At 36.0% G+C, this 27336-nt stretch overlaps 1 protein-coding gene across 1 annotated transcript in view; it reads right to left on the reverse strand.

Moving 5' to 3' along the window:
* Positions 1-205: 205 nt before the first annotated feature.
* The window catches only part of FMN1 (formin 1), a 146304-nt gene continuing 119173 nt past the window's right edge, over positions 206-27336 (reverse strand). The window contains exons 14-17 of the mRNA XM_075030390.1: positions 19999-20050; positions 16623-16772; positions 3568-3652; positions 206-2473 (exon numbers count right to left, since the gene is read on the reverse strand). Of these exons, the coding sequence (XP_074886491.1) occupies positions 2429-2473; positions 3568-3652; positions 16623-16772; positions 19999-20050 (332 nt within the window). The 3' untranslated portion in view covers positions 206-2428. The remainder of the gene's footprint in view (positions 2474-3567; positions 3653-16622; positions 16773-19998; positions 20051-27336) is intronic.

Raw genomic sequence — 27336 nt, forward strand, 5'->3', positions numbered from 1 at the left:
TGGGTTAAGTTGGAATCAGAATCTCTGTCTTTAGAGAAAAATCAGAACAATTGAAGATAAGGAGGAAACAATGCTATGTAAGTTTTCTAATCTTCTGAAAAAATAGCCTAAATTCTCAAAACTTTGGCAAATTGATAATCTGAAAACAGAATTATAAATCTTATCAAGGAATGCTTTATATCAATAATTTTAATTTTAATCCCTTTTTATATACATTTTTCAACATTTCAAAATGAAAAGTCAATTTGAACTGAAAAATGAAACTTCACATTTAGAAATTCTGAAACAGGATATTTCAATAATTTAAAAACTTTTTTCCATAATATATTTCTAATGAGAATTTTCAAGACCAATCCTTTTTCACAAACAGTGTTACTCTTCTTGATTAATACTTCAATTAGAACATTTAATTGAAAAATTCCCTATCAAGTCAAATGGCAATATACACTACCTTCATGATAGATAGAAAACCATATCAAAACTCAACACTTATTTGCTTAGACACTCATCTGAATTGCCTTGCTTGCTGTTGTTCTTTGGCTTTTATAAGCATTATTGCTCCGGTTGTTTATCCCTAATAATATTGGAAACAAGTGTGCTTTACCTATTTGGTGGAAGACAGAAAACTTCAATCCTTGGAATTTATTTCTCTGCAATGGGAATAGGCAAACTACAAATCAGATTATTTTTGCTGGTATATTGTTGACTGTTTTCATAAGAATTATGCTTACACATCTTGAGTATATCTGCAGCAGCTAGAAACTCCAAAGCATACAAGGGAATCTTGATTCCCTTGTTTTTATTTATGCAGGAATGAGAGATAGTCATTGAAGAAACCTGCAAAATATGAAATCTTCAAGTTAATTCATGAATGGGGGTCTCCACAATTGCTGTTTTACTTAATAAGCGTACACTTCTAGGGATGACTTTGCCTTAGGTTTCATCACAATTCCTCTAATTTGCTGTATGGATAACCCATGTCTGTCTCATGTATATTCTTTCCAGCTTCTAAGCAAAGGATTAATACCTTCCCCTATTACCTTTTTGTACTTTTTTGCTTCACCTAATTTCTCTTCGTAACGAACTTCAGACACCATTATCATAAAGAAAGGGATTTCTCTCTTATGGACAGCAAGCAGAAGCATGTTTTCTCCGTCTGTTGTTCCTATTTACAGGCCATTACCTACTTGTATTTAAAAATCACTTTTCTGTTTTACCATAAATTAACTTCTGCTTCAAGATCTCTCCTTCTAAGAATCCAAATCCTTAAAATGCAGTAAAAATCTTCAAGTAACAGTGGATATTCTATAGGGTTTCTTTCAGGCTCTACTACTTTACGGGCAATGGTTAAAATGTTACAGGAGGACAGCGAGACTCTTTTATTTCTTCCTCAAGTTTTACTTATTAAATTTTATATATATGTATATAAGCATATATGTATGCTGGACACATTCTTCATACAAATATAGGGGACAAGAGCAGGCTGCTTAATATATTTTAGAGTGAGATATTCACTGTTTAAAAGAAAGCTTTCAATGGAATTAAAAGCCAGAGATTTAATGGCAAATGTGTAACTTCATGGAGACATATTATTGTATTTTAGTTCAATGAATAATGACTAATAAAACCATCATTTTATGGAATTCATATTTTCAATATATACTGAAATAAAAATATACATTTTAATCATTTTTCTTTTGAAGCTCAAAATTTAGGAAATGTTAGGTTAAAACCATAAAAATAAGGAATCAGTTATGCCATCAATCATAAAACTAAAGAATTTGAAGCTATTCCTTTTCATGTGCAAAATATTGTTTCCATTTCAACATGTGGCATAAGCTGAAGCTTCTATAAAAATATTTATAGTAAAATACAGCATAAATCTATAGTTACATTTAATCAGTTTTAGAAAGATGCATCCAATACTTAGACACTGTAAAATTATTTAGAATCAGTCAATTTTACCTCAGTTACTGCTGAAGTAACAAAAAGTATGATGTAATGGTCTTTTGTGAGCTGAATGGCATATTTGCTCTCATCTACACAAAGCCCTGTAAATAACCTACAGGTTGTTAGTCATTACTTAACTCAGCAGCCAAAATGCTCATTTTAGCTCTTCCATATTAGTGCATTATCCACAGAGTACTTTAAATAACCATTAACAACCAGATGCATTTTAAGCAATTACATTGCTTAAAGGAAGAGTTACAGAAAATAATTTTGACTTCCCATGTAAAAACCTTCTTAGAATTCCCTCCACTGAATGTACAAGCCCCTCTGAAGGAACTGAAAAGTCTTTAGTGGATTGTCTTGGAACAGATCAGCAAAGCAGAATTCAGTATCTAACATAAGGTACTCCCTGGGCCATGGGTGTAGTAAAGCATCATGCAAGGTACGAAGTCACACTATCATTTGCATCATTCTTCTTTCAGTTGGCAGTCACATTGGCTTCCTTCTGACGTAGTCTTTCTTTCTGTTAATGAAAAAGAAAGAGTTTTATTATCATTCTTGTCTACAATTTTTCCATCTCCACTCAAGTTGCCATGAGCATTTGGTCTAGAAGACTGAGAAGTACTAAACTAGTCACAATAGATTAGAGTTTTCTTTAATTAAAAAAAAAATTAACGCCTGGAGCACTCAAGCAAGGCTCAGAACCAATTCATTACTTACTGTAGAAAAACTGAGCTTGCTTTAGGTACACACTTTTCAAATACCGTGTACCTTTAAAAATGCTCAGCTCTGTGAAGACCAGTGCAGCTAGAGAAAACCAGATACATTTCAAATTCATGTGAATCTAATACCTTTTCTTGTCTGGAATGGTTTCTGCTGACATAAAGGCTCTAATTTAGCATTAGCTAGATTCTGTTGTTTAATGATCTTTTCCCAAGCAAATGTAGTCATTCACATCTCTGCTGCCTGTCCTGCAACTGATATGCTCTGCTGGGAATGAAAGTAATATACTGATTCCTTCATGTACTTTTCCTTCCCTTAGTCTCTTGGTTCCTACAGTTTGAGAAATGCTGATCTCACCTATGTGTCTTGCTCACAGACAAAAAAGGTTTTATCTACAGTATAAGTTATTAGTCTTCTTTTTGTGTCGTATTAAAAAAACTGGGAAACAGCAAGGAACAAAATGGGGATTTAATCCCTTCTACCGTTATTCAACAGAGCAAACAGGGGTTTGTAAGGTTTTAAAAAAACCAGACACTCAGCCATTGGACAAATATATGCATTGAGCCTCAGTGCACTATGGAGCATGGAAGAAAACACAAGAGACTTCAGTGGAAGGGGGGAAGAAACCAGAAAAGCAGCTCTTATCATATTTTGTTATCTAAAAGAGCAGAGCCATGCTTAGGTACAACTAAACTAAGTTTTAAACGTTAACTGTTGGACTACCATAGGGTGTAAGATTAAAGATTTCTCCTTGGGAAGAAAATCACTCTGCTATGTTCAAACTAAGCATACTATGTCACCCTTCAACAACAGCAGAAACCTGCCACCATTCTGAATGACAAGAATATAGTGTCAGAAAAACCCTTCTGAATGTCATACTGAGAAACATCATACCAGGCTAGCTGTAGGATTGATTTTCTTCGTTTCAACTTTCTTCTCTGCAGTTAACTTGCTTACTGATTGCTGAGCCACTTTAATTCTGAAAGAAAATACATAGAATAGACATCGTTAGTTTCAAAGAAATTAAAGGTGTTCTGGCTCTGCTTGGTATACATTCTATCTGTAAGAACTACCACCACTACCTTTTTTTAGGCACGAGCCCAACAAACTGCTATTACTATTCAAAGGCACTTAATGAAGTACCGAAAGTAGATCAAAATACATTTTTAAATTGAGAATATCAAAAGCAAAAGGACAATCTGCCTGTATTGCTCACTGAAAATGTTACCAGGCAAACAATTTCTTTGTTCTTGCAGGATCTGGGTTTTATGGAGTATCTTTCCTACCAAAAAAAGCTGCAGTGTCAAGAAAAGAAGATACTCCTCTGAAAAAAGCCAAAAGCTAGCTGGCTCAATCTGTTGTATATATAGAATATAATATTTTAGTAGGCCATCTGCCAGGCTACACATTATATTTCCTCTGAAAACCTTGAAATGAAAGCATCTGCCGGTTTTTCCTTAATGTTTGCCCCATTGCTTTACATGGAATTGACTGACCAGCCTCACTGATGTGGTAATAGGAGGAGAGGCAATTTAGAAGGGGTTCTTGTCTAGGGGTAGTTAAATCCCTCTTGTGTGCAGCTACAGACCAGTCTACTGAGAGCACTATTGAGATAAGGGGAAAGAAGAACACAGACCTGATTCCTCACTTTCTTGCATTTTGCTCTTAGGGTCTTGCATACAGAACCCTTGTTTCTGTGGGCATTTAACAAGAACAACCCAATCAGAAGTTTAATCAGGAGGAAAAGGAGAAACAGGGAATTTAACAAAAAAGGGACTTGACTCCTCTTACAGACAGCAGAAAGGGCCACAGAAATGATGTGCTAAACAGTGATAAAAAGAAAATTCTTGGCACTCCTAAGACAGGATCTGCCCAGCTACCAGTGCCTTTAAAATGCTGATGCTATAAACACCTACTTTACAATTCTGTATGCAAAATGCAGAGGTAAAGAAGTTGCGAGTGACTTTTTACAAGCAAGGAGAACTCAGCAAACCAATTTTCACTAATGCACACCAAATCAGTCTTTTACGAGAAACAACACATTTCTTGGCACTCTTGAACTGAAAAATTCTACTTTCTTCTCCCATTTAATTTTCTCCACTGGCAGAAATAATTGCTATGGCCAGTCAAAAAGCATTTAAAATACCATGTCCAGTTCAAACCACTTCCGACACACTCAATTTTTGAAGAATTTTGGAAGAAAATCAAATAGGAAAGTGGATTATATCTGCAATTACTGATGTGTACCTCCTTGCTGCAAGACTAGCAGCAAACTAGATTCTTTTAAAAATATAGAACACATTCATAAATTCATTATTGTGTTTGTCAATGCTCAGTGTTGGAAACTAAAATTCCTTCTCTGGGATATGTATTTTTAGATGCATCTACTGGGTAGTTATTGGTGTTGTCTCACTTTCCAGTGCTTAAGAGCAGGAGGGAAGAGTTACACTACTTTCACATAAACTTATTTTCAACACTGTTTAGCTACAACATTGATTCAAGCTGTAGGTACACCTTCAAATACACAAATATGAAATTATTATTCTGTACATGTTTAAATAGCTCTGAAGTATTTTTAAAACTTAATTAGTGTTCCCTGTTTTGCAGCAACACACCATTCCATCTTTTTACAATATTGTTAAACAGCACAGTTTACTTCTTAATGATGGATGATAGCACCCACTGGACAGCATGCTATTCCTCACAGCTACAAAGATTATGCAAAGATGATAATGTATTTCAAGTGACAGTATTCAGGTCCAGCAGAACCACACCAAGGGATTGACTTCTAAACTATTCCCTATTTTGAGCACATTTTCTTTTCGATCACATTCTCTTTGGGCTTAGAAGTGTTTTCTGAATAGTTTTTAAATGTTTAGAGTCCATATTTTAATCTGAAGGGAGAATTCTAGGGATTATAAACTTTTAGACTTAAAAAGAAAAAGATGCCTGTCACTGATTTAGGCCTAGCTCTGCGTATTTTATTCCATACTTGCACAATTTCCAGGAAACCTGGATTTTTAAAAATAGAATGCATAGTTTGGAATACAGAATAAAAATAAACCAGCTCACTAACAGGATTTGAATCATGTGATATTTGGCTTATAAAAATGACAGACTGATTATATACTCCACTCTGGTCTCATAGGGAAAAAAGCCATCACTTTGCTAACATGTGACTGATAAGATTAGCATGCATTATCAGAAACATAAGTGTATAATTTAAAAGGAATGTAATTCTTTGGGACTTTTTAAAATCAGATGGGTCAATTTTAAGAAAGTAGTTAGCCTCAGTAATTACATCAGTGAAGCACCCATGCTGTAAAGGTGACTTAGAAATAAAAATAATTCTTTGTTAAACATGAACAGGATACTAGAACTGGCTATTGTGTTTGGAAGCACTATCCTTGAAATGAGAAAATGAAATAGTATGAAAACTATCAAATTCAAAATCATAAAATTGGCTAACAGCAGAAGTCTAATCTTCATATACTTTTTCCATTATTTTACTTTCATAAAAAAACCCCACATACGAACACATAATTTTAATTGTCCATTAAAAGCTATGACAGCCTTCCATCAAAACTTAGAAACACATACGATATTCTTTACCCGCATCCAGCTCTGGAGCCCTCAGCACAGGCAAGACATGGACCTGTTGAAGCAGGTCCAGAGGAGGCCACAAAGATGATCAGAGGGCTGGAGCACCCCTCCTGTGAGGAAAGGCTGAGAGAGTTGGGGTTGTTCAGCCTGGAGAAGAGAAGGCTCGGCGGGGGACCTTCTTGCAGCCTTTCAGTACTTACAGGGGGCTTATAAGAAAGATGGGGACAGACTTTTTAGCAGGGCCTGTAGCGATAGGACAAGGGGTGATGGTTTTAAACTGAAAGGAGGTAGATTTAGATTGCATATAAGGAAGAAATTTTTTACGATGAGGGTGGTGAAACACTGGAGCAGGTTGCCCAGAGAGGTGATAGATGCCCCATCCCTGGAAACATTCAAGGTCAGGTTTGATGGGGCTCTGAGCAACCTGATCTAGTTGAAGATGTCCCTGCTCATTGCAGGGGTTGGACTAGATGACCTTTAAGGGTCCCTTCCAACCCAAGCTATCCTATGATTCTATGATCTAAAGTTGAATGTATGCACAACATTTGACTGAGTCTTTTAGTGAAACAGGTAAGTAAAACCAAACAAATCACACACTTAAAGAATGACTAGCTAGCGACTAGACAAACTCAGTTAATTCAACGTAGGTATGTCTTTTCTCTGACGACTCTATTTTTTTCTACCATCTTTCCTTAGCACAAATAGAAATAACTTCCCATTTGTAGAAATCATATAATAGCATAACTTTTTTTGAAAAGCTTTTCATTAAAATACTAAAAATTAGGAGTATATTAAAATTAGAAATAAAACTAGAGATTAATAAGGTACAGAAAGAACAAAATTACAAATGAAGTATATTCAAAAGGATAGAACTAAACTACTAATTATTTTCTGATCTTTTCTTAGACCCATATATTATGTTATTAACCAATCTGCAGATATACTGCACAACATACTATATTTTTAGTTAACATAAAATAGACTATTAAACATATTATAAAGTTGTGTAAGGCATTAATTGTATTTTATGAGAATTTATATAGATGTAAATTGTTTAACTTCTTCTTATAAAAGTATAAACTTCCTTGACTACTTGTAATTGTTCAGCAATTACTTGTTCAAAGCCTGTTCGAAGTAAAACAAAAGTTAGGTATAGAATGTCAAAATGTAAGGTAAATAAATATTCTCTTAAATTTCCCTTCTTTCTTGTGACTAACTGCAGTTATATTAGATGATAATGAAGGTGGCCAGTTTTAACATTTATACTTTATAGATATCAGGTGGAATAGAAAAGAATGTCAGGGAATATGGGAAATCTACTCAAGTCCTGTGTTCAGTGTAACGGCCAACAAAACAACTAAAGAGGACTTTGAAATACTAAAACATTTACTGTAGATTTACTAGACTAAGTAGTGTCCTGGTGACACTGCTTAGGGGGTAAGATTTACAAAGTATGGGCTTAAAATGTTTACTCACTTCATCTTGTTACTTAAGTTTGTTCATTACTTAAGTGTTACACAAGACACCAAACAGAAGTCTACATGTCTTTTAAATACCTCCAGGGATGGTGACTCCACCACTTCCCTGGGCAGCCTGTTCCAATGTCTGACAACCCTTTCAGTGAAGAAATTTTTCCTAATGGCCAATCTAAACCTTCCCTGGCACAACTTGAGGCCCTTTCCTCTTGTCCTGTCACTTGTTACTTGGGAGAAGAGACCAGCACCCACCGCACTACAACCTCCTTTCAGGTAGTTGTAGAGAGTGATAAGGTCTCCCCTCAGCCTCCTCTTCTCCAGGCTGAACAACTCCAGTTCCCAGCTGGAAAGATAATAGGGACTGGTAAGTTCTTCAACTTAGGGAAGTTCAATTAACATGTATTCTGACAAGAATCTCCTCAAGAGCCTTTTCCTGAAGAAACAGTAGCAGAATCAAGCCCTGAGATAGAGCTCCACAATTTACAGCTTGCAGATATAGGCTGAATAGCACAAACTAAGCAGAACCACCAACCGCTCTATACTCCTTTCTTCTGAGTTTTTGTTGTGTGAATTAATGTATAGGGGAGCAGCTCACATGAGCTGGACATTTACAGAGGCATGACCATGAGGGGGAGTCTGGAGATGTGCAAAGGAATGGACTCAATGAAAAGATTTTTTTTTCTTCCTATATCAGTATAAAATAGCATGGATGGACACTAGTCTAGCCATGTTTTAGAGATTTCATGGAAGAGAAATTGGGACTGAATCTAATAGATGTGAAATCAAGGAGGAAGAAAGGGGAACAGAAAAGTCAATGGAATCTAAATATCTAAAACAGAAAAGCAAGAAGGGATTGAATTGTGTAGTAAAACACACTACAAAAATAGTGACAAGGACACTTTTGAACAGAGAGCACTGCAGAGAACAGAGAGACCAGAAAGGATGGTAGAATAGCTGAATCACAACACAGAGACAAAGGGTGTGCAGGTGCTAATTTAGCAAGCAATAACATGAGGCCAAAAAATTAAGGTATGCAGGTCAGTTAAGCCTTGAAATCTGACCAGGTGCAACATGGATGTGTTCAGAAGAAAAGTTACTCTTCTTCAACAGTGAGCAAAAGAGGTCAATATACCTTAACGAATAAAGAAGATGTGGTATCAACTGTAATACTGAGCAATATTGCGCATTACCACACAAAATGGAAAAAAATTGAATGAAATTATCAAAACAATGTATTTTTAAGTAGGAGAACCATGACTCCAACACTGCATATGGATCTTTACTATAAGCAATGGGAATATCATTGGCTTTTTCCTGCCTCTGTGTGGCAGGTGTTGTCCTCCCCTGTAAACTGAATGCAAGTCAGGCCTCTTAAATTAGAAGATATTAGTGAAAAATAAAGACGCTATTTTTATTCAAAATTATTATTTTTATTTTGTAACTGGGGACACAGAATTGAAATCTAAACATAAGCCCATATTTATTAAAAATTTCCTTCCTAAGCTCATGAAAATACTTTTCCTCCTTACAGGAAAAGAGATTATCAAGCCAGACACTAACCAGATAGACTCATTATCACTTTCACCCCTGCTTCCCATTCAAGTCAGAGAGAAGAAGGTGTGAGCTGGCACGCTCCATGCTCTAAAGCCCCCAGTTAGGAAAACTAGAATCCCTTCTAAACAAGCCAGTTGCTACTCAACAAGCCAGTTGCCAGCATGTTCAGGCTCTGCTATTGTGCAAAGACAGACACCAAATTATCTGGTTCTCTCTCAACCTCTTGATATTCTGGAATAATCCATTTGCTTCGCTTCTACAGCTCCTTCCATGCAGCTGGTGGGTTATGTGGATAGCTGTGGGTTATGAAATAGCTTGGAATCACAATTCTGTGCCACCTGAGCTTTCCATGACTTGAAGTTCAAAATTCTGCCATAAGACTGTGTTGGCATAGGAACTGTTGCGCAAACCAAATCTTCAGATATGGGTGGAGATGAACAAGCCAGAGGTAGCTACAGTCAACATCAACTGTTCAACCTAGAGTCAAGCTGCATACCCAGCCCAGATCCTTAACACAGCTGAACAGTGACTCCCCTTGAGAGACTAAGAAATATTCCCGTAGCTCAAATTCCTTCAGTGTGTTACATGCCTTACTGCTCTCAGTCATATGGTAATTTCTACACGCAGCCCATAAACTAATCCTTAAGTAACAGCACTGTTTCCTGAAAACAGTTAGCCCATGCAATATAACAGGCTACATTTCAGTCTCAAAATTTTAGAAGACAGATGCCTGTGTATTACCTGGCCTGGCAGACGATTTTATAGAGTTCTTGGTTAGCTTCACAATTAGGAGCCTTATAACAGACTATGAAGTTTGAACATTGTCCACTTCTGTTACCATACTGTACAATGCAATTGCCTGATCAAGCCTTCAGGCTTAAATCTTCTGGCAAGAACTTGGTCATTCTTAATCAAATCTTTACATTGCATTTAGAATAAAGGTTCACTAACTGAATCAGTACAAATACAGTAAAATGTATGTTGTCAGTGGAATTTGTCTCCAAACCTCAGATTGCTAATACGCTTGATATGTTTCTATTCTTTCTGGATCTACTGACAGTGTTTTGGTTATCTGTATAAAGTGTGTGAGAAATTTTAGCTCTGTAGTCACAAGAAAAAAAATCTATTTTTATGCCTTTAGGAAAGCTGGTGCATAAGAAAAAAAAATAGAAAGAAAAAGGCTACACCAATTCAGATCAAAAATATGCTTCAGCCCATCTGAGCTGGCCACTAGCAGATACCTAGGAGCATACAAGGACAGCCAAAGCATACAGTGATAATCCCCAGAATACTTTCACAGCTGGAAACTCTCTTCATATATAACAGTCCCTGGATTTTTCTAATATGAATTTCCACTGTTACCATTTGGAAGCAATGTAAGCTTTTGGCATCTGCGACATCTTGTGGCAAAGTGTTCAACAGATTAAGTATACCTACTGTAAAGAGGCATCACTGCATTTGGCTTATACTAGCCACTTGCCAGTTCCATTTGATGCTCTTCAACTGTTGTATTAGATGAGGTATGTAATGACTATATTTCCCATTCACCCATCATGACTGTACAGATCCCTATCATATCCTTTTCAGTAGGGTCCTTTCCAAGCTGAAGAATTCCCCTTTATTTAAATGGTTCCTTATGCAGAAGCTGTTCTTATGCTTACCTCTCCTAGCTCTACCATATCCTTTCGCAGAGGAAGGGAGAAGGACTACATATGGATAACTGTAGGTTCATATAATGATTCAGTGATGGGTTTTGTTTTTTTGTGTAGTGCTTTCCTAATAATACCTAAAAGGAAACACTATTTTTCTTTCCAAGAGCAAAAGCGTTGACACAGCACTTTGCCAGATCTATTGTATGCTCTATGGGAAATAGCTATTTCTGTTTTGCAGCACAGGCCTGTAATTTGTAATTACCTCCTCAATTTGCACCATAGCTACACCTTAACCTCCGAAACATGTACAAATCCTCTGTTTTTTTCTTTGTCTGCACTGCTAAACAATCTGGTAGAACTCTTCATTAATTCATGTACCAGCTACTTCAACCCTACCTTTCTGGTATAGGCAAAGGCTACACTGGCCACCTAAAATCTACTCGAAATGCATGTGGAATGCAGACATGTAGAATGCCACCTTTTCCTCTTCTCTTTCTTCACTCAAGCACAATAACTTAAACTCACTTCAAAAGCTTTTATATGACTATGAACCATTAGCCTCCAGTCTGGTAATGCTGTAGGGTTCATTGATCAAATTTTCTCACAAATATGTTGCCTCTTCCCAATGCTGCAATTATGGGTACAAGGAACTCCCAGCATAAATCCATAAAGTCACCTAATGATCCTAACGATCATATTTCAAATATTTCCTTAAAACTCATTTATGTTGTGATCTCAATTTGCCTTATTAGACCATTAGTTTAATATCAAATGAAATAAACAACATCTGTTACACTCATCTTTTGGCTGTTACCATACATGCAGATTGTATGATACCTGGATGATGCCCTGTTATGAAGTGTTTGACTGATCATCAGGACTGAGTGTTCTACTACAGTACAAATTGATCAAAATGCCTGCAAATCTAGACTCTCACTGACTCTCACTGTCTTAGGTAACACAGACATGAAGAAAATAGATGAAAGAGAAATTCACTTTTAAATCAAACTATAAAATAAATCTAGCCTTCTAAAATAGATAAAATGTCTTGAACCAAAGATTATTTCTCCTCTTTGCCCACAGTGATATTGAAAATGAAAATATAATCCACTAGTCCCTCTGTGGTGAGTGTTTCTGTCAAATTTCAGTCATTTGTTAGGCACACGATAGTCTCATAATTAGCTTAATCTGTGGTTAAAAATATTAAATATTGTATTGGCCAGCACTGCTAAGAGATTTTGCAATTACATGTTATCTCCTATGACCATGTGGTGTTACAAACAAGGACTCCCCAGACTTACCGTTTTCCTGTGCAGAAATAGAGGGCAATTAATACGATTCATTTTGTATTTAATAAATGTAAGAGTTGGGTAGAAAGCTATAGCCCGCTCCAATTTACTATAATAAACAAAAATTAGTTGGGCACTGCTTGGTGCTTTTTCTTTTGTTAGGACATTTTCATCTTTACCATTAGCTATCTACACTGCTACAGTCAGAGCTTCTGCTTTTCAAACCTGTTATTGCCTTTGTGGCAAAAAACCCCACTATGTCTTTTTTCACAAGATTAAGCTGAAACCATCAACATGTTTTGTGCTAGAGATGAAATCCAAGAACAAAGAAAGCATTTTAAAAAAGGACCTTTTATAAAAGGTACCATTAAAAAGTAGGACTTTTTCCCTATTTTTAAAATGAAGTATATAATTCTGCTCATTAAATAATGATTATGTCTTCTCCAGCTATTGAGACAATCTTTGGTTCTCTTTTTCTTTTCAAATTCTAACCTATAAAATTTGTATGTATGTTCTATCTGAAAGAGATGGCTTAATCCAGAACAGTTAACTATTGTAGCAATCTTATCTTTGCAGTGTAAGCAGTGGGTCAATTAACAGCAATAATTCCTTTTGTATCTAATTGTTTCATATCTAAAGGGTAACACCCATAAACACATAATGATAATCCTTGTCACGTTTCTTTTGCAAAATACGCAATCACAGTTTGCGATGAAACTACTCACTGCAAACCATTAGTATTTTTTCTGTATTTATACTTTTTCCCTATATTCAGACTTGGCTAGGTTATCCTCTTAAAATATACTTTAACAGATCTTGAATGCTTTAATAGACTTATAGATAGGCATTATACATATATATATCATGTATTTAAGTTGTTATAACTACATATTTGTTTTGCTTCTGAATTCTTAGACAAGCCCACTGCAGATAAAATCAGTAGTCTAAGAAAAGAAAGTGAGACTGCAATTACATGCAATCTACCATGGTGCAAGTGCCTTGTTGCCAAAAAAAAATATATCTTTGTTTTAGTCTTCAGTTCAGTTATCATCTCAAAATTTTATAAACAGAAGAAAGCATAATAGCAGTTGATGTACCTGCATGCACAGACATACTAAATTATAAAGCTGTCAACAACAAAACTGGGTTTTGATGCAAAACAAGACCAAAAAAAAAATTCTCCAACATTTGATGAGTATGATGGTGCATTTACACTAAGCTGTTTGTCAGAGATGAAGAGGTGATCATCAAAGCAAATTTTATTGTATTGTAGTTGTGTTCTAGTATTGAAAGGAATACTATGTCTGAAAAAAACCTGTCATCATATTCCTATCAGGAATACAGTTTTGAAAATTTTCTTCATTTTATCTCTATAGTCATTTATTTATAATATCCTATCATATCCTATCATATCATGTATCATGTATCATATCATATTGTATCAATCTAGGTTTGTTATCTGTCTGTAACTCTGTCTTGCATTCCTAAATGGTGTGCAAATTTTGTCTAGGAAAGAGACAATGATTCAACTATATTTTGCAGGCAGCTAATTTATTTTCATGGTAGGTTAAATGCAGGGCAGCTCAGTTAAAGTGTTTCCTTTACTTTAAGAAAAAGTCTCATAGAAATCTAATTAGATTTCTACAGTTGTGTCACATTTGGGAGCCAAGCAGTTTTTAGACAAAACAGGCTCTTGCAGCTGAGGCTGTCATTTAGTTCAAGGCGGTAGTCTTTTTTCCTGAAATTCAGAGATTTTAAAGTTGTCTGTTATACAACGTAAAGTAGTTAGTTTTGAGTCTAAAATTTTAATATTGGAATCTTAGATATTCCGACCTACTTTTACTACTATTAATTTTAAGCTAATACATTTTTAATTATGCTTTTGCATAATGATAATTTTGCATATTATAATTAAATTTTGAATTTTCTGAGCCATATTTCTTAAGAGACAAATTATAATCCAATATTAACATTCCTATGTAAATGTAAACAATGAAATCCATTTTTTAGGTATCTATGTGACTAGGTAATTCAGACACATTTTATGCTGAGTTTCTGCAGCTCCTCCTGAAAGATAATCCAACTGTAAACATGTTCACATAAGGATATCAATGCCTCAGTTTCAGAACCCAAGTTTGAAAATATTGACTTAAACTCCCAATTCTTCCTCTTTAAAATTTCCTTCAAAACAAAAGAATTGGTTCATGATAAACAGATTTTTTTTTATTAAATTACAAACTTTAAAAATGCAAAACAAATAGTGCATCCAATTAATTAGCCAGTTAAGGAAGACAGCTGTCCATTCCTGTCATACTGAGGTTTTTAGTTACCAATGTGCACAATGACTCTTAGCTTGCTTTCTAACTTTCTTGGACAGTAGCTCATCAACTGTTAGTCTCATACTTTGTAAGACAGAATCCTTAAATGGTCATGACTTTACAGGACATTTTCAGGTGATGAAAATAGCTTTTCCATCACGCTAATCTACTGATTTCATGATGTTCTTCTTTTCACTAGCACATTACAAAACAATTTAGGATGATGAAAACAGTTCTTCTGTCATTCTAATTTACGTATTACACAAGGCTCCTCATTTCAGCAGCTCATTGTCTTGATGAATCACCCACATTTTGAATGTAAAGGACAATGAGTTGTCCTTTTGAGATTAATGAAACTTTGTAAAATAATTTGAAGTGAACCCTGAAAAACAGTCTATATAATCCAAAAAGCGTCAGCACTTTGAAGTATTATGGTAACTGGTGCTCTGCATTCTACTGGTATTGCTTTACATTTATGAATAGGAATAAAGGTATCCATCAAAGGAGCTGATGAAGTATTTGTGCTGGTTTTTTATTATTTGTAGATTTTAGTTATATAATTACTAAACCATGGGAAATTCTCATCTCACCCCAGCAGGAAAGCACAGAACATAGCAGTTTAGTTACAAACAAAGATTTCTTTAATATTGTATTAAGAAAGTTAAGAAGTTATGTAGTGTTAAAATATTTACAAGGCATTTTAAATCAATTTCTTTGAAGGGATCATTGTATGCCATCAGCAAGGTGCTAATTACATAAAAAGGAATGGCTGTATGGTCTGGATTTTTTTTTTCCTTTTTCTCTTGGGTAGTTAATTTCTATTCCTCCTAACTGCTTTTGGAACAAAAATAAGTCATGATTCAGCAGAAAATCCCTGAGATGACGCGTATCATGATAATAGCAATCTGCTAGTGACTGTTTGTTTTACACAGTTTTTAATGTGTAAAACAAATTTGCATATTGATCTAGACACAAGGAAATAAAAGGTTCTTTGTAAATATTTGCAGTCATCAGCTTCTAAAGTCTATGTAATCATATCATAGATGATACATAAAGCTACAACTTTCAAGTGTTTAAAACCTGTAATATCTGTAAAACAATGTTGATAAGGTTGATAATTGGGAATTTATAATTTCTACATCTTGTCCTTTAAAAATCTACTTCTACATGAACCTAAAAGGTCCACTGATTTGGAGCAAAATGGAAAATGTAAGTGTCAATGAGTTTACTACTTTTGCTGATACTTTTAAAGACATTTTTCTCTAAATCTGTGTCAATTTGGAATAAGCACCTGGATTTATATTTCATACTGAAAGTGATTAATCCATTTTTTTCCAAAGCATGACCACATTACCACTCTTTAGGTCTTTTCAAATGAACTGAGATATGGTAAGCATGGTGCACTTGTAGTGGAATTGTTTTTTCTTTGTAGAAGATTTTAAGCTTCTTTAAGAAAATCAAGAAAATAATTGAAGGTTTGGTGTTGGTTTTTTTTTTTTAACTCTAACTAATAAAATCAGGAGACTGTGGTGAGATCTAGCGGCAAGTAGTTTGATGTCCTCAGCAGGACACCAAAAGTCAGAAGTAGTGCTGTAAATTCAGTGTGGGGCTTCAACACTGTGCTAAGTGTGGCCTGAATCTCTGGGGCTTCCCTTTGATGCAAGTGCAGTATATTAACTGGAAAAGCATTCACTTTTATTTGTCTGTACTGTCTGCGACAGCAATATCGCCTCATTTAGGCTAGTTCAACATGAAAATGCACAGAGAAGCAATCTGTTACAAATTAGCACAGCTCCCCTTTCATTTTACTAGCTAGTAATTGGAAGGGGTTACAAAAGTGTAATTTATCAGATTATATGTGTTTATCTTTTTGTGGGGACAGCATGCCTTTGGTGAATTTTCCTACGCACCCTGAGGGAATAATCTTTCCTTGATGTCCATTAGATCTGAAAGAAAACAATGACGCCTGTGAAATATAGGAGTATAATTTGTTGGGTTTGAGAAGGAACAGTTTCCCAGACATCTAAAATGGTATTAATGACTTTATTAGAACCTTACCGTTCCTTGGAAATGCTTTTGCTCTCTCGTTTCCAAATGGTCTTGAAGTCACTGCAGAATTCGTACCACACCGTGAAAATGTAGTTTGGTGTGATCTCCTTCTCACCAGGCTTTGGCTTTATCCCAAAGTATCCCACTGTTTCTTCAAAGCTGCGAGGGAGGGGGGAAAAAAACTGTCAACACATAAGCTCACTGGGGAAACAGTTTCTCTGAGGGCTGGTTCCTGATTCAGTAGTCAAGGCTGGTAATTACCATAACTTCCCCTTAGCCTTGGAAATCATAGCAGCAATTCATGCTGAGTATAGCTAATCTTCCAACACCTACCTCATTCCCAGGAGGGTAACTTACAGATGCATGAGGCATCATAGAGATATGTCACACAGGCAAATCATGGGCATTCAATTTTAACGAGAAAACTTAACTTCTTGCATTTCAGGAAATGCTATATTATATCTATTTCTTTAATTTTATTCTGCAACACTCCATGAAGACCTTATTCTCCCATTTATCTTTACTGAAGGACTATGGAAGTGTCACATGCCAAGTCAGGAAAAAATCTCCAGGTGTGGTTAAAAATAACCTTCAAGTACTTAGGGAGAATTGGAAGTAGCAAGAAAAAAGCCACAGACAGTGCCAATAGTCAGTTTGCAAAGTTTTTACTGAAAACAATTAATCTACTTCCACATGTGTCAATAAGCAGATAATTAATTTTATGAAAATGCATTGCCAATATTTTAATGCTTTTTAAATTTTGTAATATGGCTACTGAATTGCTATACAGCTGGATATTTTCAAAGTAGTTTTTTATTATAGATGATACTTCTGATAGCATTTTAACTGATTGTGCATTTTTAACCTTTATGATATTGCTTTGTATAGATAAAATGGAAAGATTCACATGACTAGGTACTTATGTAATGAAACAAAAGTATGTTCACTTTCGTAAAGGTTGAATCACTTTTTGAATCACTTTTCTTTGCAAAGTAGATATAACAATCCTGAAAGATTTGGTGATACTTATTAAAAATAATGCTGTAATTTAAAAAGAAAGGTAACAACATGTTTCAAAAGAACTAATTTTTCTTGAAGTATTGATTTTATTTAAGCAGAAGAAAGTTACATTGTTCTTTACATTTGCCCAATGGTCCTAAATCTAGAACACAGGAAGTGTAACTCTTGAAAATAAAATAAATAAAAGGTATCTTAAAGTAAGGAGTCCCCAACTATTCAACAGATGTTACTTGAGCAACAGATGCAGCTTCAGTAAATATCTCTTTCCCAATTTATACTTGCATTTGCATAGTCCACATTGCATGTTTTCATACAGAATTGCTAAGGTTAGGGTCAAGTTTTTTTGCCTTAGGTTGAGATTCAAGCTTTTAGCTAGGCTTGAAGAATATAAAGTAACCATCAAAAAGTCCATCAACAGAAGTTACCCCCAAAAAATACAGGAATATACATTCCATCTGCTTCACAAAGTATAGAAGCTTGGATTTTAGCCACATGAGCCAATACGCTCTGGTTTTTTTGATACTTCAAAGATGGATACAGCTTCTAGGACATGCTGAAGAATATCACATATTGCTCAAGGTGAGCTATTGATATAATAGCTTTTTAAACCCTCCTATATGATAAGCTTAACCTTTTAAATTTCTTACATAGGTTTTGTATAAAACATGTAACTATATTTCAAGTTAATTGGTGCTCCACGGTAAAGGTATCACAATGAAGTAAGTATGAATAAGCCCATAATATTCAAAGTTGAAGGGTCCTGTAGTGACACTACAAGGAGAAAATAAATAAATAAAGAAAACACTAATACAGGTTTAAATATCTGTGTAAACCATTCTGGGATTTCAAACCCTAAAAATACTAAAATACCTTAGTCATAATCACATGGTTAAAACAGTTTATGTCTACTGGGCAATGTCATTTCCATTACATTCAGTTGGGCCAAATATTCCTCAGCTGTTCATATCCCTTGACTAGGATAGCTCAGCCAGGAACAGCAAGACCAGAAACTCTCTTCTCAGGTTGGCTTCACATAACAGCAGCCAACCCCGGTAACATCGTGCTCTCTTCTTCCTAACAGAACCCTTCTCCATCCCAGCTGTAGCAGATACAGTTGTCTCTGCGTGTTCCAGGATTCTGAATTCCTGCACACTCTCTCTCACTCTGCCTTCATCCTGACACCTACTCCTCATCCCCTCCTCATGTTTCATCCTCAGCCTTTCTCCCAGTAGCACTGTTTTGCTTTCGCCCAGCTTAATGCAGCTTCCTGGGCTGCTTTCTGACTTTCAAAGTAACAGATCTTTCTAGCAGTAATTTAAAATACTGAATGTTTAGTTATCAATTGAATAAACCCAAACTCTGTATCAGACAACTAATTCCTTAAGTCAACTGCAAATTAATTACAATTCCATACCCTGGAGCGTCTACTCTCCTCCAGAAGGGCTACAAAGCAGGTAGAACGTGAAAGAGCCTGTGCCACAAAAGGTAGGTTGGTAGCTATGTAGAAGGGAAACAAGCCAGCCAGCCACCACTGACAAATGAAATTAAGAGGTGAAGCCCCAGCTGATGTCAGCCAATAGTTCAGCTAATTTAGGCACCTTCTGCAAGCAAATGGAAACAGTTCACCGAAGACTTGAACTGCATCTGGGAGGTGCCTATCTCTCTTTTCCTGACTGTCTAGGAAGACTAACCTAGGTGTCTCAGTTAGGTGGAGAGACTCTGGGCTCAGAAAAGTAGCATAAAAATCCAAATTACCACAGATCTGCCTTTAGTGACCATGAAGAAAAAATATTGATAAGAAGTTAAAAATTAATTTACCCCAGCTGATTTATAGCAGTTCCACAGTTAACACAGACAAGGTTAAAGGCGGATCCTTCACTCTCACAAAACTATAACTTGGTAAAAAAAAATATTAGAAATACTAACTTACTGATATACTATCTATAAATCCATTTATCTCACTTCCCCTATTTTTTTTCCTTTGGCCTAAGTAAGGCACAGATACTCAGGCAATAAAAGCATTAGGATTTCACTGGTTTCTTAGTATACTGCATTCAATAGCCTAAGTGCTGAAAATGTTCAGTGACAATGAAATACATTTTTACTACATTAAGTAGTTAATCAGTTATTACAATATTCTGTAAAACTCTGATTCAGGTCAATGTTGACAGTAATTAAAACCTCAAACACAGTACACTGTTTGGCTAAAAACTCAACTGAACTTTTTCCTGGAAGACTACATAAGAATTTTTCAGAAAGCATATTACTTCTTTGAAGTACAGATCCTTTTTCCTGTTTAATGTAATTCCTAAGATCAATAACATCTTTGACCAAAACCATGAGAAAACACTAGCAAAAACCTTACCATTTTTGTGCATTTTCCAAACTGCTCTCTTCTTTTTTATGTTCTTCTTTAGCTGCCAGTGAAAAACATTTCAAAGATATAAATTACTGCCTTACTGTTTTAGAGATCCCACAGATTAAATATCTCTTACATCCAAAATTGGATAGGTTGTATACTAAATATAATACAAGTGATAAACATTTGCTAATTTTCAATTTTTATTGCTTTCTTGTACCTTAATGAATGCTTCTAATGTACCAATAAAGTATATTGGATTTGAAAAGTCATTTAAAATCCATACTGTAATATATAGTGGTAGACATTAATCTGAATAAACCCCAAATAATTAAACTTGACTTTCAGATTTAAAAAAAGAACATTAAGTTGTGTATGTTTCTTTATTGTTGCTGACCAAAACTTACAAATTTAAACCTGTTTGCAGTGCAAATAATTGGAAGTTCAATTGGAATTGAACAGGTACCAAACATAGTTAACACCAACTGTTCCATATAGCTATCACATTTTGTTCAGGAAGCTGGAAAGTGAAAACACATGTACTAACTTTTAAATGTATGGTATGTACATGATTTTTTTGAAAAAGCTGCCAAGAATTTGAAATACGGTTAGTGAATCTGAGTGCCTCTGTTACAGAATGCTCACATGAACTACTTAAAAGAATTTGATTTTCAAAGGATGGGCATTCTCTACTTTTGAAAATGTTTCCTGAGCTGGACACTCAAGCAAAAGCACTGTTTTTTTTCACGAAATGTTGATCAATTCTTCTTAATACAGCGGAGCAACTTTAGCTGCGGCAGAATACCACGTATGTAAAACAACACTAATGTGGAAAAGTTATTCCTATTCCACATTAGAATAATCCTGTAAGTGCAAATGTTAATATAAACAGAATTCAGACACTCTTTATACAAAGATAAAGAACTGTGTCTTTTTGCTGCTTAGTCTATAGGAGCGCGTTGGCTGGTTGAAATACAGTTACAAACTGGAGTTCACAGGCAAGGCCACTGAGAAATTGAGCCTGAATGATTCCATTTCATTATAAGGCTACTGACAGAGGTTTGTACTAAGACAGTTAAAATAATTTAAAAACTGGACTACTTCAGAACATTTGCTGTTAACAAAACAATTTCATTTCAACTCGTGCATTTACTTATATTGGGCAAGTGTGTTGGAGGCACTTATTCAGATTATTTCAGTATGGCAAAAGCCAGAAACAATATTGTGTGCCCTTTGCAAGGAAAACGACTAATTCTATACCATTGAACTCTCCACCTCAAATCTTGGTGGCAAGACAGCTGCAACCGAAAAAGATAAGGCAGCTCTGATTTATTGCGTTCATCTCGTGCTCCTGAGAAATTCAGCTAAAGTTAACCTACTATACTTAATTCATTATTTCCACAACTCTTTCATTTTGTATCATTAAAAGCAGAAAGCATAGGTTGGAATTCTGATGGTTCATCATGATACAAAATTAACTACATACAGAAAACCAAAGATGGTTAAAAGCTGAACTGTGTATAAAATTGTACACTTTATGATTACATTAATAATTTCTTTCTGGTTGTTAAGGAGATGAAAAATTGTTAAGTTTCCCAGCATAGCTACATTCACAACAGAAACTGGATATCCTTAGGTCCCTGCACACGAACAAGAATGCAATAATTAAGAAGGACAACACACTTATACATTATAGTAAGGTGATAAGACCTGACTTACTGTTTTTTAATCTTGTAAGAACAGAATACAGGAAGATAGAGGAAAGAAATTTTAATTTGTTATAGAAAGTAGAAAAAAGGTGTGACTTCTAGGAAGGAACACAGGAAGTTTACATTAATATAACAGTGTGCATGTTTGTGTACCAATATAAGGGAAAAGAGGAAGGAAGAGAATAACTGTATTATATGACAAATGGTATTTTCCATATTTTTAACTATAAGCTTGTCTGCCAAGTAACTATTTAAAAGCATTTATTTGAAATTTAGATGCTGAGACTTGTTAAGAAAACAAATGAACAACTCTATGCAACAATTTCTAAGTAAATAGGAGTTACAAATACTACATAATGTGTAAGACAAGAAACCAGAGCAATTCTCTCATCTTGTCATGGTTTAACCCCAGCCAGCAACTAAGCACCACGTGGCTGCTCACTCACTCCCCCCCCATCCAGTGGGATGGGGGAGAAAATCCGGAAAAAGAAGTAAAACTCGTGGGTTGAGATAAGAACGGTTTAACAGAACAGAAAAGAAGAAACTAATAATGATAATGATAACACTAATAAAATGACAACAGTAATGATAAAAGGATTGGAATGTACAAATGATGCGCAGGGCAATTGCTCACCAGCCGCCGACCGACACCCAGCTAGTCCTCGAGCGGTGATTCCCTGCCCCCACTTCCCAGTTCCTAAACTAGATGTGACGTCCCATGGTATGGAATACCCTGTTGGCCAGTTTGGGTCAGCTGCTCTGGCTGTGTCCTGTGCCAACTTCTTGTGCCCCTCCAGCTTTCTCGCTGGCTGGGCATGAGAAGCTGAAAAATCCTTGACTTAGGCTAAAACGCTACTGAGCAACAACTGAAAACATCAGTGTTATCAACATTCTTTGCATACCGAACTCAAAACATAGCACTGTACCAGCTACTAGGAAGACAGTTAACTCTATCCCAGCTGAAACCAGGACAGTATCCACCCCTTATTCTATACCATTGACGTCATGCTCAGTTCCCATACCTTTAGTAATCTTGCACTCAGAATTTGTAATATCCTGCTCTCTTTCTCCCCCTCCACAAGCTGCAATAATTAACACTATCAATGCTGTCAGTAAAGGCTTCCATGAAACATTTTATTTTCCTCAACAGAGTCCTCAAAGCCCTATAGTCAAGATACCAATCCTCATCTTAATTCGTGGAATTACTGAAGGCAATTAAAATGAATTACACAAATGAAAGAACTTTCTTTTTATTTCTCTGGCAACACCACATTTGCTCACATAGAATTTCCTTTCTGCTGAAGTGGGATCATGTAATGCTTTCATCCTTAGACCACATGCTTGATTTCAGTTTCCTCAGTTTCCTTAAGTTAAGAACGTAATAACAGCTGTATCAGATTGGCACAGGGATTCATCTAGCCTAATATCCTGCCTCTGGCAGACACTGAAGCAGGTGCTCAGTTAGAGTTAAGGACAGGACAAACACACGATCCTTCCCCTGAGTGTTCTCTCTGCCTCTGAGGTTCTGTAGTTCATACCAAATGCTTCCTGTACTGGATGTCATTTCAATGTAATTCTCAATGGATTCTCTCCCGAGAACTTGCTCATTCTCTGCTTAAGCTTTTAGAACCTTTTTAGCTTCCACAAACTGCTGTGGCAAGTGTTCTGTAGCCTAACTACACGTAGCACATTTTGTTTGTTTTGAAATGGACTCCTGATTGCAGCACTCTTATTTCTTCTATCAGACAGAAGCATGACTCCAGTGAACACTGAAATACAGTGACTATTGGCATTAGCTTTTTGATTAGGATGCTTTTGAAGCAAATTTCCTCACTGTACCATTTATTGAGCATTGATTTGGTTTGCAGATAGGTTTTGGTGCGTGCAAACTAATTCCCATTAGGAGGAAACTGAACAGGAAGCTCCACAGCAAGTGCACTCCCATACTTAATAGGGACAAAAGGACCAAAATAATGCTTGAGCCTTCAGACAGCTTTGAAACACATGAGGTGGAGACGTTCACCTCAGATTAAATCTAACTCAAAGCTTAAATCTCTACTGTAAACACACTGGCCTCAGCCTCTGCTGCTTCCATCAGCTGATCCAATCCTACTGCACCAAATTATTCCATACATTACATGTATACAGGTTACATAGAGGCCCTTCAAAATGACTTCCCATAAGCTGCATTTGGTATGCAGACACCCTTCTGTCTGGCCTTGGAGTCATTAGGCTTGACCAGCTTTGAAAATGACAGGGAACTGTCAAATGTAAGGTTTGCTCTCTGGTCTCACATCTAAATGGAAGTTCTTAATATGCTCTACTGTTTGGATTAGTCCATATCCTGAATAAAGTATCAGGTCCTGTCCTATGACAAGCAGACAATCTTAATAAATACATCTTCTTTCAATATAGATACGAAAACCAGGATCAATTAAGAATTTCTGTGTCTTTCTACAGACAAGAGCTTTGAAAGGAAAACAGTTATTTACAAAATATGCAGTTCTAATTTGCTGTAAGAATAGTCTTTTGTAATACAGACAGCTATAGACTCTGAAGATCAGCCACTAGGCTTATTCATCTTGCTATCTGTATCTAGCTCAAAGAATAAGAGAACAAAGAGACTATGACCTTATGAATTTGCCTTATGAACCTGAGATACTTCTGGTGACTTCCTTTTACTGAAATGCAGAAGTAAGCATTTGAAGAGTCATGATCCTTAACAGTTCTAAAAGTGAAACAGTACTAGAGTGAAATGATTAAAAAAACCCTGACTTATTTCTTCTACATATTCTACTTGCTGAGGATGGAACAGCATGCCAAACACTATTTTGAGAATAAGAAACTACCAGAAAATATTTATTTTTTAATGGGTCTAATATATGCATAGCAGCTTCCAATTACAACAGAACCAAGACCTCTTCATGCATCAGGCTACTATGAAATAGTTCCCCAAAGAACAAAGGAAAGAAAATATTGGATACTGGCACAAACTGAAAGTTGGAGAAAGTCAGTAACTAACATAGAGGCAAGCACAGAATGATGAAACTACTTGCTCTAAGAGGGGAGGACAAAGAAAGAAAAATGGGTAGACACAACTGCACAAAAATCTCACAGTTACTTCTGCCCCCCTAGTGAAAATTTTTAACACTTACTGAGTCTGACTGGATAAATTTTCTGGTATTTCTTTGTGACCTTAAATATATGAATGCATGTAAGAAGGATAATTCACACAAGTCTACTGATCTAGTTGTAGCCATTACAGCTTTTTTATTTTTCAGTATCTTACTGTTTTCAGAACTGAAAGATCTGATGCATATCTTTTTATAACTCATCTAAGCATTCTGAAGCAATGACAATCTTCAAAATTATGAGAACACTCAGACAACTAGCAGTTAGGACGGAGACATCAGAATTCTTTAGTTTTATATTCCAAGGCTGAGTTCATGTGGTTCAAAAATGTATGCTTCATGAACTTATAGAGACTGGTAAATTACATGGTTTTCTGCGGGGGAAAAAAAACACCCTAAAAAAAGGTATTTGATTTTTTTTTTCCCCCAAGGAAGGAAATAGGTCTTTTCTGACTCATCTTTTCCAATCAACCACAGTTAAGATTAAGACAGAATCTAGCATAAGACATAGACAGACTGTCCCCCCTCCCCCCAAAAAAACCAACCAACCCAAACAAACCCAAACCCCAAAAAACAAAACAAAACATGCAAACCCAAAACAAAACCCCTAAGGACATTCCTATCTGACCTTTGTAGAGCCTGGACAGAAGCTGTTAAAACAGTGACAAAAGGTTATTGTGACATTTTCTAGGCTCACAAGAACTCACCTTCTTTATTAGTCAAGACTAAAACCTCTCAAGTAGTCACGCTGAAAGGTAGCCAAAAGATGAAACCCATCCTAAAAACATATTAGCCCCTTAGTCAAGGGTTGAGAAAGAAAAGTATATCTCTAGGGAGGTTCAGTTGGGTTATCTTTTTCCAAAGTGCCAAATGTCACATTCTGTGATGCCAACGAGTAAGGAGAACAAGCAAAACCAGACCTTATTTTCTTGGTCATTTTAAAGCATGAAGACATACCACCATTTGGTATCAGACATCCAAATCTCTCAGAAATTATCCATTGCTGATATATTTGGGCATCAGGAGCTGAACTCAGAAGACTCTATGGCTAGAAGCGTACTATATAGATATCTTCACCCTCAAGTACAATTGTCATACAAGGGAAACTTTTTAATAACTCTGTTTAATCAGGCACTATGCAGAGTGGAAGAAAAAGCTCAAAGGTGTCCTTCTAGGTGGGTAAAAGGACTAGCGAAGATCATCAAAAGCAATATAGTTGTTCTCTGTTTTTGTACAAAATTCTGGACACACTTAGACACTATAGTAGTACAAAGAACAGCAGGATCAACAGTGGGACCAACAGTCCTTTACTCAAGACTTACTGGACTACAAGTAATAATATGGAAAACAAAATTTTCACAGGGGTGCGCTTGCTAGCACATGGCAGTTCTTTGAGCTGCAAATGAGCAACCTAATGAAAGTATGCTTTCCTAAGGATTGTTATTCTACTGTCATGGTGGGTTGACCTGGCCAGTAGCTGTACACCACACAGCCACTTGCTCACTTGTCTCCCTTCTTCCACAGTGGGATGGGGGAGAGAATAGGAAGAGCAAAAGTGAGAAAAACTTGCAGGTCAAGATAAAGACAGTTCAGTAAGTGAAGAGAAGGGGAAGAAAAAAACAAGTGATGCAAGGGCCATCACTCACCAACCCCCCCCCCCCAAGTAGACTGATGCCCAGCCGTTTTTGGAGCAATAACTACCTCTCCCAAAATCCTTTCTCCTCCTTTTTCATTGCTGAGCATGACATTACGTGCATGGAATACCCCTTTGGTCAGTTTGGGTCTGCTATCCAGGTTGCATCCCCTTCCATCTCTTGCCCACCCCTGGCCTACTTGCTGGGCGGACAAAGTGAGAAAAAGAGAAAGCCTTGACAATGTGCAACTGCTGCTCAGCCATAGCCAGAACACTCCTGGGTTATCAACATTGTTTTAGCCACATATCCAAAACACATCCCCATACTGGCTGCTATGACAAATATTAACTCCATCCCAGCCAGACCCAGTACAACAGCACAGCCATATAGAAAAATAATTGTAGATGAATCCTAAGATTTAGATCAATTGGATCATTTGGACACTTTTTATGCATAAAAATCAAGTGTAGAGTTATTTTTTTTAATATAGCAAGGTGTCCAGCCACTTGATTTATCATGTTAAACAATCTGTAGCTTTCAATGCAGTATGAGGTTTTACTGGTTAGCTGATGATAGCAAAAGCCAACTATATGCGGCTAACAATTTATACAAAGTGTTCGTAAGTATCATCAACATCCGTTTAATGTTTCTATTATTAGTCTTACCTTACTATCTAGAAAAAGATAGGGCCCTGCATAAAAAGGCCATGAAGAGAGTACATTGCAAATATTATAAATGAATAATTTGTATACTATAACATATGAAAATATATTTCATCACCTGACACTGCCCGAATCTGCCTTCTTGAAATGTGGATTTTAAGGGAATGGAAATCAAATTAATAGAACCTTTTAAACAAATTAACAAATG

Source organism: Buteo buteo, chromosome 6 (assembly GCF_964188355.1).
Source record: "Buteo buteo chromosome 6, bButBut1.hap1.1, whole genome shotgun sequence".
NCBI classification, from domain to species: Eukaryota; Metazoa; Chordata; class Aves; order Accipitriformes; family Accipitridae; genus Buteo; species Buteo buteo.